Source organism: Suricata suricatta, chromosome 1 (genome assembly GCF_006229205.1).
Source record: "Suricata suricatta isolate VVHF042 chromosome 1, meerkat_22Aug2017_6uvM2_HiC, whole genome shotgun sequence".
Taxonomy (NCBI): domain Eukaryota; kingdom Metazoa; phylum Chordata; class Mammalia; order Carnivora; family Herpestidae; genus Suricata; species Suricata suricatta.
Window position 1 is genome coordinate 69,846,573 of NC_043700.1, and position 12,546 is coordinate 69,859,118.

General features: G+C 43.0%; 1 protein-coding gene across 7 annotated transcripts in view; it reads right to left on the reverse strand.

Annotated features, from left to right (window-relative positions):
• Positions 1-12,546, reverse strand: part of TRIM2 (tripartite motif containing 2) — a 115,970-nt gene that overhangs the window by 29,527 nt on the left and 73,897 nt on the right. For all 7 annotated transcript variants that reach the window (XM_029939939.1, XM_029939933.1, XM_029939957.1 and 4 more), the window contains 3 exons: positions 7,755-7,906; positions 6,415-6,595; positions 4,829-5,552 (listed from right to left, as the gene is read on the reverse strand). In XM_029939939.1, coding sequence (XP_029795799.1) covers positions 4,829-5,552; positions 6,415-6,595; positions 7,755-7,906 — 1,057 coding nt within the window. The remainder of the gene's footprint in view (positions 1-4,828; positions 5,553-6,414; positions 6,596-7,754; positions 7,907-12,546) is intronic.

Below are 12,546 nucleotides of genomic sequence, written 5' to 3' on the forward strand. Positions count from 1 at the left end.
ATATATATACCACATCTTCTTGATCCACTCATCAGGTGACGGACATTTAGGCTCTTTCCCTGATTTGGCTATTGTTGACATTGCTGCTATGAACATTGGGGTACATGTGCCCCTATGCATCAGCACTCCTGTATCCCTTGGGTAGATCGCCAGCAGTTAAGCTGAACTCTTCTAAATATTAATATAAACTCTACCGGTTGTAGCCAACAGTACAGAAGTTGAGAAGACAAGTTCTTAGAAGGCCAGCACTGTTTGTCTGACATTGTCTAGCCCAGCTCCGGGCACGGGAATACATGTGAATGACTGCCCTTGAGCTTAGTGTGTTGCTGCCTGTCTGTGTGTCGCTGACCTCAGCACTGGGACCTGACAGTGGTGAGAGGGAAGTTAAACCATGTACGTAGGTCACAAATGGATCCTCTTCAGATGGGCAAAGTACTTATGCAAAGTAGTCTTCCAGGTACTGTTGGGGTTATAAATGATTAAAGACACCATCCTCGGCATCAAGCAATTTTAATCTTATGGAGAAATAAGACCCACTCATAAATATAATAATCACAGTGGACTCTAAAGGAGAAGGTGGTACTTGAAGGAAGGATGAAATTGGGGAAATATTTCGTAGATAAGGTGCCCAGGCAGTGGGCTCAACACTGCTGGCTCCAGCCTCACCTCCGGCCAGTGCCCTCTACACTTTCCATCCCTCTGCCCTTTGCCCCCCTGTGGGAAGCTGCAAAGATTCAGCCGATTTAGGCAGCCTCAGGCAAGGAAGTATCGCTCCCTGAGGGGAGCTACCTGAATTACAAAGGGGAGTGCATTTCTTGATTCAGGTATTGGAGACAGGCAGACAGGGCAGAGGGGAGAAGCCAGTAAAACAAAAGATCAACCGAATTCAGACATATGCAGTGTCAATCACAGCCCTGCCCCACCTGGGCTCTTCTTTAGATGCTGTGTTTGAAATTTCAGTTTCGGGGGCGCCTGGGTGCCTCAGTCGGTTAAGCCTCCGGCTTCGGCTCAGGTCAGATCTCATGTTCATGGGTTCAAGCCCCGCGTCGGGCTCTGTGCTGACAGCTAGCTCAGAGCCTGGAGCCTACTTCCGGTTCTGTGTCTCCTTCTCTCTTTGCCCCTCCCCCTCTCATGCTCTGTCTCTGTCTGTATCCAAAATAAATAAAACATTAAAAAAAATTAAGAAAAAAAAGAAATTTCAGTTTCGGTTTCCCCTTTTTCTAATAATCATTTGACCCTGTTTCCTAGCAACCAACCTGGGTCAGCTTCCCGCCCTGTACCTTATTTAAGGTGTGGATATTTTCTCAATAAACTGGGGCTTGATCAGAAACGCTTGTCTTGCCTCCGCTCTCTGTGTCTCCTGCCCCCCTATTCTCTCTCCCTCCCTCAGGAACCTGCCACCGATTTACCGCATCAATCATGTTCACTCCTCTTCACCTGGCCTTTCCTCCCCTCGCTGGTCCTCCTCCCTGGAATGCCACCTCCCCCTGTCAACCTCGGCAATTTCTCCTCTTTGTTCAGGTCCTGCTCTAAATTCTCTGATTTCTCTAACTTTCCATCGCCTAACCCCTGGGATTAGAGTTAGGTGGTCATACATCTGTCCCCCCCCCCCCGACTGAAAGCTCCTCGAGGGAGGAGATCTCATTTCCTCCAACTGTATATTCCCATCACCTGACAAAGTACCTAGCAAGTACCAGGAGCTCTAGAAATGCTTTCGGAGCTATATTATTGGACAGTAGGGGGTGCCTTTTAGCTGGACTCTGGATGAGAGCATAAAGTCAAGGAAAAATAGGCCATAAGGACTGCCTTCCTTTCTGCCTCTACATTATCTGAGGTACTTAACATTTGGGCAAAACTCTGTCCCCACAAAATTCATATTTTGAAGTCCCTACCTCCTGTACCTCAGAATGTCACTGTATTTGGAGAGAAGGTGATTAAGTTAAAAGGAGACCATTAGGGTGAGGCCCTAATCCAATATAACTGGCGTTCTTTTTTTTTTTTTTAATGTTTTATTTTTGAGAGAGAGAGAGACATGGTGTGAACAGGGGAGGGTGAGAGAGGAGAGAAGAGGAGAGACTCAGAGAAGGGGAGACACAGACTCTGAAGCAGGCTCCAGGCTCTGAGCTAGCTGTCAGCACAGAGCCCGATGTGGGGCTCGAACCCACGAACCATAAGATCATGACCTGAGGCGAAGCCGGATGCTCAACCAACTGAGCCACCCCGGGGCCCCATGACTGGTGTTCTTACAAGAAGAGGAGGAAAATCCAGGGATATGCAGCACAGATGCACAACTACATAAGGACAAAGCAGCAAGAAGGCGGCCATCTAGGAGACAGGGAGAGTGTTCTCACAGGAAACCAACACTGGCACCACCCTGATCAGGGACTTTCAGTCTCCAGAATGTGAGAGAAGGAATTCCCTTTAAGCTGCCCAGGCTATGGTATTTTGTTAAGAAAGCCCTACCAAACTAAGACAGCATCTTTACTTCATGAATAAACTCATAGTGCTGTATGCCAGGCACTGTTCTATGCTCTTTTACAGATGTTTAAACACTTAAAACACCTTTCCACCAGGGCCAGTAAATCACCAGTGAATTCTCAACTGGCAGGAAGCAAGAAGAATATACATGCTTCTCCCTGGGGTGGGAGCTGGGAATTCAATACTATTGGGGGGAAAAACGTCCTTAGAGGTACATCGAGTGAAAACCACAGGTAGAGATGATGAAGATTAAAATTAATAATAATAGGTATGTAATAGCTACCAGTAATTGAGCACTGGGTTCCTAAAGGGTAAGCTACCTGCCCAACTGTTGAGGAGAATTAAAGTTCAGATCCAGATCTTCGCCTTTCTCTACTTGGCATACTGCTGGGGTAAGGAGACTGGGGTCACTGGCTGGGGCAGGGGATGTAGAGGGAGGAGGTGGGAGGAAAAACTGAACAGGTGACTGATCTTGTTCTCAATGAAGGAGATTACTGGGCAGCATGGAGGTAAGTTTTTTTTTTTAAGAAAAGGTGGTAGGGAAAATCTAATGACCTTGATTTGCATGTGCAAATCCAACAGTTCTCATTTATTTAGCTCCTCCAACATACCAGGCATTATTAAGCTTGAAACTTAGGGCAGTTCTGAGAAGCCGATATTTGTGTATTTTAAATTTATGGACATGGAAACTGGAGTGCAGAGAAGGTAAGAGACCTGCCCCAAGTTTAAGGAAGTGGCAGAACCGGAGTGACGGGCCTGGGAGGCTCCCAGTGCCACCCCCACCACCGCTCATCCATTCTGCTTGGCAAGTGTACCTCCAGGTTTCCACCCATACTGCACGTAAGGCCAGTGAATGTAGGAGGGCTCCATGCTCAGAACAGACAAGTTACATATCCTATCACAGTCTTTACAAGACTCGGCCAAAAATATTAACACAGAGCAGCTCTGCCCAAGAATGTTCCAAGGAGCCTTAGTTTCCCAAGATGTTCCATGGAAAAAGTTCTCTGCTCAGAAAAGTTTGGTGGAAGTGCTGCCTATTATCCCTCTCCAGCCTAGGAGACTTAAAGTGAACACTGGCAGATTCTAAAGGTTCTGCAGTTAAAAAAAAAAGAAAGCAAACGAAAAGATCTGTTTCCTTCAATGAGGCCAAGGTCTCCCCATCTACTTGACTCAGAGACTCCACGTATCAGTTAATATACTGTGTGGCACCTCTTAGAGGTGATGTAATGTGGGACTTAAGCAGCAGAAAGATAAACAGGATGTAGCTACTTTTGGAAACATTAACTAAAACGCAGGCATTTTTTCTTATGAATTACAAAGTCCATTGATACTTACATTTAGTTTGCTTTCTACTGAGAAAATAAACAGTTAAAAAAATCAGAGGCAATAAATCAAACAAGGAAGTCTGAGATTTGCATTCTCAAAATCCGTTGGCTCATCCTAAAAACCTCATGCTTCTGTCCCAACCCCATTCCATTCTCCAGATTTCCACCCACCTTCCCCTCTTTGGGGCAGCTCTCCAGCTGCAGCCGGCTGAAAGTGATCACAACTTGCAGTGAAGGCATCATGCCCCCACCCCCAGCCCTTATAGTGCACTGTACAGGGAGGCATCAGACCTTCTGCCCACAGCGTAGGGGGCGCTGGCATATGTCAGAGAAGCAATGAAGTTATCTGATATAATGATCAAGTATCTCTCTGCCTTTGAGTTTGGCAAGAGCACTCTAAAGACATTCCTATGGCAGGGGTGGGGGTGGGAGTGAGATTGCCATTTCCTTTAAAAGTTCTGGATTGTGAGTAGGGTGATTTTTGTTTCTGTTTTTTGCTTATTTTCGGTTTCTAATTTTCTACAATGAATATGGGGCACTTGTATTACAAAGGAAGAGGGGGAAAGGAGGAGGGAGGAAAATGGGCAGAGAGGGGTGCAGGAGAGGAAGAAGGAAGGGGAATGAAGGGTTGGAGGGAGGCCTAGGGACGTGGAGGAGGTGGTGAGAGAGGGAAGGGGGAAAAGAGCAGTACAAGGAAGGAGAAAAAGACCAGGTGGTGAGGACTTGGTGGGAGAGAAGGAGGAAGGGAGAGAAGCTAATGGGCAAGGGGGAAGGGAAGGAGGGGAAGAGGGAGGCAGAAGAAGAGAAAGAGAAATGGGGAGGAGGAGGAGGACAGAGAAGCAGAAAATCAATCATAAAATCTCCGAAGAAGACTACATAAGCTCACTCAATAACATGCATCAGTGTCTCCCAACACGGTCAGGTCCAAGTCCTGACCTGCAACGTTCCCGTTTGCAACACTTTCCCAGTTGCCCTGTAACCGAAGCAACACTCAGGCATCCAGCGCAGCGATGCTTTCTCCTTACCCACTCGAAAGATCAAATCGTCTTCGATGGGATTCTCTTTCCGTTTCCCAGTGCTGTACATGCTCGCGGGTCTCTTCACCGCCTTCTGCTTGACATGGCCGCTTCCCGGGGACTTCACGCGCCTCTTCACGCCCTCGGTGGTGGGAGACACGTCGGCCGACCGGATCACCTTCAGCTTGAACGGGCTGCCTCGGATGTGCTGGTCGTAGAGTCGCAGAGAGAGGGTGAAGTCCCCTTCCTTCTGGACAGTGTACAAAAACTCGTACGTGCCGTTTTTGTTGTCGAGTATTTCTCCGTCCGCCACGCTGCCGTCGGGCGTGCTCAGCTCCGCCGTGATGTAGGCGTTGCCGGTCTTGCACAGCTCCCCGTCTTTGTCCTTGGTCGTTATGGTAACGGACATGGGCTGCCCAATGATGGTCTGCCGCAGCCCCTCGCCCGTGGCCACCGTCTCGGAGGCGACGGCGTTGGTGGTTAAGATCGTCCCGAGGTTGTGGATGGACTTCTTGAGCCCTTCGGTCTCCACGATGAAATCCAGCTGATCGTTTTCACGCGGGTGCAGCGGGAAATCCTGGTCGGCCAGTTCGTTCAGCTTCTCGCTCATCTGCTTCTTGACGAGCAGCACCTCCGTCTCCGTGCCATGGTTCAGGGCCTGCGCGGTGAAGTTGCTGCAGCTCTTTATACTCTCCTGCCCCTCGAGCAGGGTATCTAGCTGCGACTGAAGGACCTGCGGGGTCAGAAAGCGAGGCCGGGTGAGCGCTTCTCAGCGCTTTGGACCGTATGCGCTTGGCGCGCAGGGACAGCGCCCTCCGCGGGCGGCTACCGGGTGCTGCACCTGCCCCGGCCGGTGGGTCTCTGCAAGTGGTATTTAATTTGGCCCACCAAACTCACTTCTAATGCATGATTCTGAATTGCATTCGCAGTGTCTTCTCGTTCCCTTCCGCCTCGCCCAGACTCTCCCACACACATATTTCTTGGGTCATGTGTTTTTGCTAGGGACAAGCAGAAACGTCACCACCAAGAGCCCTGAAAACAAATTGCTATGCCTGGCATTTGAACTATTAATTATTCAGTATCCCTCTGTAATGTCCTAAATTCCCCTGTTACCACCCAAAGGAACAGAAACTAGACGAATGAAAACTCTCCACACCCAAATAGCAGAAGCTTTTGATCCCTGTTTTTGTGACTGGACGTTAAAGGCTGCAGTCAGAGCTCACTTTGAAGTTGACTAACAGGTTGGTGTGGATGAGAGAGCAATTAAGAGACTATAAGACATTATAATTAAGGAAGGAAAATAATCCAGTTTAACTATAAATCCTGAAAGCATTACTTTATAGTCTATCTTGTCTTGTGTCAAATTATAAATTGGTACTTAAGGTTACAGAATCATAGAAGTTTTGTGGAAAGAAAAAGGAAAAAATAGCTGGATCTGCCATGAAATGAAAACTATTGTTTTACTATACAGCAGTGACACTTAAGGACACAACTAAGTGTCCTTTGCTGTTCTTAGAACACAATAAGCTGGTGCAGTGAACTCCGGGGATATCATGTCTCCTACAAGATGCCTATAAGAATGGCTGGAATCTTACTTTATGTTTCAGGCCATAATTGACTTCCAGTTCCATAAGCAGCACGCTCTTGCGCACGTTTAAAGTCTTCTGGAGCTCATCAAAGGTAGAATGGATGTCATCCACAATGCTGGCCTTTTGGTTGGTTAGCTGATGAATGATTTCTGAGATGAACTGAAGGGCAGAGTCTATTTCTGGGAGCCTAGAGGACAGTCATTAAAGATAATTATTTAACATCAACCCAGAAAGAGTAAAACATCTATCCAAACACTATGTTTTATCAAAAAAACTTTCTTTGCCTTTCACCATATTTAAAAAGTAATAACTGGAGAACAGAATGAATAAGACATAATTACTGCCTTTGAGAGAAGAGACTCTGAGGGTCCACCTCTACTTCAAGTAATCAATCATCTCATTTTAATAATTGATGATACAAAGCTTTGAGGCTCTCTGAACCCCATGGCTTCTCACTCTGAATCACACCTTCTCAAACTTGACACTGTAAGATTGTAGGTCTTTGTTGCAGGGGACTAGCCTGTGTGTTATAGGATGTTTAACAACATCCTGTGTTCTACCAGATGCCAACAGCACCTCCCCCCCCCCCACAGTTATGACACCAAATTGTTTCCAGGCATTGCCAAATGTCTCCTGGGGGTATGTATATAATTGCCCACAATTGAGAACCAGGTTCTAAATGTATAGCTGTATCTTTTATCCTAATCATATGAAAACTTCTCTAAACTCAAAGGTTCCTGAGAACATTTTGCAAGTTTCCGAGTTCCTTTAATTATTATAGAATAACAGCACTTTTCTCGCTACAACTATTGGTGACAAGATTTACTCTCAGCTGGTTGTTTATTTCCTCTCTTTGGTCTTTCTTGTGTATCACACAGCTACTCTGTTCCTTCATTTCCATCCCAAAGAGAAAGCCTGGAAGCAGGAAAACGTAAGGAACATTGAGCAATCACTGGCCAGTCCCATTTTGCTGGGATCAGACAGAGAGGAGCCAGTGACAGTCCACACAGTGGTCCTGTATATGTCAAGAAGAGCAGTTAAGAAAGGCTCCTCAGAGAGCCTGGTTTCAGGCATGAATTTCAGAAGATCTGCTGGGAGTATTTTGCTGGAATGTATTTTATTCATTTAATCATTCTAAGGTACTAAAACAAAAATGCCACCACTCATAACCTCCGGGCGTTGGAATTTTACCAGGGGGTAAGGGATGACACTAATCACTCACTGGTCCATCACTATGGACCCACAAAGGAGACTTTACTCAGGTAGCGTGAACCCAGGGAGATGAGGTCGGGAGGCCAGGCCTCACGCATGACAGGCAGTCGGGAGCCTGGGGGAGGTGTGTGCACCTTTTGTTGACGGCGTCCAGCTGGACCTGGAGTGAGGCCTTGTGCTGCTCCACCACATCCTTGAGGGGGACTGTGGGGTGCTCTGCGTGCTCCCCCTCGGTGCACTCCCGACACATGGCGGTCTCGCAAGACTGGCAGTAAAAGTCCATCACCTGCAGGTAACACAAAAACAATTCCAGGTTCGAGGCCACAAGCCGAGGGCTTCCTAGGCACCAGGCCTTTAGTAGGCATTCTCTCATTCTCACGGCTTTCCCAAAATGTAGGCAATATGTCCAGTTTCACAGAAGTAAAGGAAGGATAAATTTTTAAGTGCCAGGTCTCAAACAGAGGTGGTTCAGACCCCAAAGCTGCTGCTGTGGCCACAAAGCCAGATTTTCCATGGATACTCCCCTAGGGTCGATCAGTGTGGGGATGTGATGCTCAAACTTCTTGATCTTAGGACCCTTTTCCAATGTTGATAAATTATTGAGGACTCCAAAGTGCTTTTATTTATGTGAATTATATCTATAGCTATTTATATCAAAAACTGAAACAAAAATTTTAAATATTAGTTAAAAGCAATAGTAAGCCCATTAAATGTTTACATGAATAATATAAAACATGAAAAATAACTGTATTTTGCAAAGCAAGAAATTTTATGACAAAAATAGCATTGTTTTCCATTTAAAACATTTTCTTCAGTGTCCATCTTACTAGTAGACAGCTGGATTCCCATATCTGCTTCTGCATTCAATCTGTTATGATAGCACACATCATACTGTCTCTGGAAAATTCCACTCTACACTCTTGAGAAAACAGGAGTGAAAAAGGCATATAATATCTTAGTATTATTTTAAATACAGTTTTGACCTTGTGGACTGCCAACCCCCCCTGCAAGGGCTGGGGGACCCATGAGGGTTCCTGGACCATACTTTGAGAAATGATACTCTCTCTGTAAGAGATAAGCTGGAGGCGTCTGGGTGGCTCAGTCAGCTAAGTGTCCAGCTTTGGCTCAGGTCATGATCTCATGGTTCATGGGTTCAAGCCCTGTGTCAGGCCTTTGTGCTGACAGCTCAGAGCCTGGAGTCTGCTTTAGATTCTGTGTTTCTCTCTGTGTGTGTCTCTCTCTCTCCCCTCCTCCACTTGTACTCCGTCTCTCTCTCTCTCTCTGTCAAAAATACATAAACATTAAAGAGAAAGAGAGGTAAGCTATACTGAGCAATTTGTATCCTGGCTCTACCACTTATGTAACCTCACTGTGACTCAAATTTTCCTTTGTCAAATGAAGACAATAATAGTAACCTACTTCATAGGGCTGCCATGAGGTTCAGTAGGTTAATATGCACAAAGAACTCAGATGTGGCACTGGCATGATGTAGCATCAGCAGTGGTGATGATGATGATAATGGTGATGATATATTCCGCTTACAGGAAAATAAAGGCACCTTATCCTGATTACGATGAACTCTCAGTAACAATGTAACATAAAGCCTGTCAAGTTAGTTTCCTTATGAAGGCATTTCTCTATTCTCTTGCATGAAAATAACTTTTTCTAATTTTCAATTCCCAAAGTACTCTTCAGGGAGGTCTTTTTCTTGAAGTATAACATATGTACAGAAAACGGCATAAGTCAGGGCATCTGGGTGACTCGGTTGGTTAAGCATCTAACTTCAGCTCAGGTCATGATCTCGCTGCCCATGAGTTTGAGCCCCACATGTGGCTCTGTGCTGACAGCTCAGAGCCTGGGGCCTGCTCCATATTGTGTCTCCCTGTCTCTCTCTCTCTCTGTCCCTCCCCTGATCACACACTGTCTCTCTCTCAAAAATAAATAAATATTAAAAAATTTAAATAAAGAAAATGGCATTAAGTCTTATTAAAGGTTAGTGTATTTTCACAAAGTGAGTCTTCCCACCAAAGCACTTTTATTCATACCCCAGTTTTATGAAATATTTATAAGATTTGAAGTTTCTGAGCGCAGGAACTCTCTTACGAAGAGCCTAACTAATTCCTTGCACAAAGTAGGTATTAAAAAACTCAGTGAATGAACTGCATGCTGTCTATAAGAGACAAATTTTAGAGTCCAGGACACAAATAGATTGAAATTAAAAGGGTGGAAAAAGATATTCTATGCAAATAGTAATCAGAAGAGAACTGGGGTGGTTATTCTAATATCAGCCAAAATGGACTCTAAGACAAACTTGTTATTACAGACAAAAGAGGACATTATGTAATTATAAGATGACAGGTTCACTGTGAAGATACGACAATTATAAACAAATATGTACCCAACAGCAGAGCCCCTAAATATATGAAACAGAAACTGACAGAATTGAAGGGAGAAATGAAGAGTTCAGCAGTAATAGTTGGAGATCTCAGTACCCCACTCTCATTAGTGATAGAACAATTAGATGGAAGATCCATGAAGAAACAGAGAGTTTGAGAAGACAAACCAACTAGGCCTACCAGACATATAGAACACTTTATTCAATAACAGAATACACATTTTTGTCAAATACACATGGATCGTTCTCCAGAATAGACCATATATTGCATAAAAAACTCTCAATAAATTTGAAAAAGATTAAAGTCATAGGAGTATTTTCTCTAGCTACAATGAAATTAAATTAGAAATCAATAACAGAAAGAAATTTGGAAAATTAACAAATACATGAAAGTTAAGTAACTTTCTTTTACACAATGAGTCACAGAAGAAATCATAAAGGAAATTAGAATATACTTTAAGATGAGTAAAAATGAAAACTCAATATACCAAAACTTATGAGAGACAGTTCTCAGAGCAAAATTTTTGATGTAAATGCCTTGTTTAAAGAGAAGAAAGATCTTATGGGGTGCCTAGGTGGCTCTGTCGGTTGAGCGTTTGACTTCAGCTCAGATCACGATCTTGTGGTTCATGAATTTGAGCCCCGCATCAGGCTCTGTGCTGACAGCTCAGAGTCTGGAGCTGGCTTTGGATTCTGTATCTCCCTCTCTCTCTCTCTGCTTCTCCCCCGCTCACGCTCTCTTGCTCTCTCTCAAAAACATAAACATTAAAAAAAATGTTTTAAATAGAAAGATCTTAAATCAATAGCTTAAGGTTCAAACTTAAAGAACTAGAAAAAGAGGAACAAATTAAAACCAAAACAAGAAGAAAGAAAATGATAAAGATGAAAGTAAAGGTAAATAAAATGGAAAACAGAAACACAGTAGAGAGAATCAATGAAACCAAAAGTTGGTTCTTTGTAAAGATCAAAAAAAATTAACAAACAGTATACTAGGGACAGTTGTATGGCCAACAATTGAATAACATAGATAAAATGGACAAATTCTTAGAAATACATGAATTAATAAAACTGACCCAAAGAAGAAATAGAAAATCTAAATAGACCTATAACAGGATATTGACCCAGTAATCAAAAAATTTCCGACATAGAAAAGCCCATGACCAGATTCTTCACTGATGAATTCCACCAAATACTTAAAGAATTAATATCAATCCTTCCAAATTCTTCAAAAAATAGAAGAGGAGGAAACATATCCTAACTCATTTTATTAGGCCAGCAATACACTAACGTGAAAGCCAAAAACATCACAAGTAAAGTTCATATCCTTTATGAATACAGATGCAAAAACCCTTAACAAAATACTAGTAAACTGAATCTAGTTGCATATACAAAGGGTTATACAGTGCGGCCAAGTGGATTTTATCCCAGTGCTGCAAAGGTAGTTCACATACAAAAATCAACATATGCAATACACCACACTAATAGAATGAAGGGGGAAAAACCCTACATGGTCACCTCAATTGATGCAGAAAAAAAACATTTGACAATATCCAACACGATTTATGATAAAAACACTTATCAAACTAGAAGAAAAGTTCCTCAACTTCATAAAAGGTATCTACAAAAATCCTATAACTAACATCATACCTAATGGTAACCCCCTAAGATAAGGAATGAGACGAATCTTTGTTCACTCTTGCCATTTCTATTGAGAAATGTACTAGAAGTTCTAACCAGGGCATTTATACAAGAAAAAGCAATAAAATGCATCCAAATTGGAAATGAAGAAGTAAGCATTGCTCTACTCAGAGATGATATAAACATATATACAGAAAACCATAAAGAACGCCTGCCTCACACACAAAATATTAGGACTAACAAATGAATTCAGCAAAGTTGTAGAATACAAGATCACCAAACAAATATCAGTTGTATTTCTATACACTAGCAATGAACAATCCAAAAATGAAATTAAGAAAACAATCCATTTATAATAGCATCAAAGAGAATATAAAATACTTAAGAATATATTTAACCAAGAAGGTGCAAGACTTGTTCACTGAAAAACTATAAAACACTGTTGAAAGAAATTAAAGAATATCTAAATAATGGAAATGAATGTAAAGATATCCCATGATCATGAACAGGAAGACTTAATACTGTTAAGAGGGCATCATTCCCCAAACCAACCAATCAATATCTATCAAAATTCAAGCATCCTTTTTTCACAAAAGTGAAAAAACTATTCCTAAAATTCAGGTGGAATAGCCAAAACAATCTTGAAAAAAAAATTGGAAGACTTAGACTTACTAATTTCAAAACATAGTACCAAGATAGAGTAATCAAAATACTGTGTTATTGGCATAAAGATAGACATATAGATGGATGTAATAGAATTGACAGTCCAGAAATCAAACCATACATGTATGGCCAGTTGGTTCTTGACAAGGGTGCCAAGATCACTCAATGGAGAAAAACAATTTTTTCAACAAACGATGCCAAGACAACTGGATATCACATGTAAAAGAATG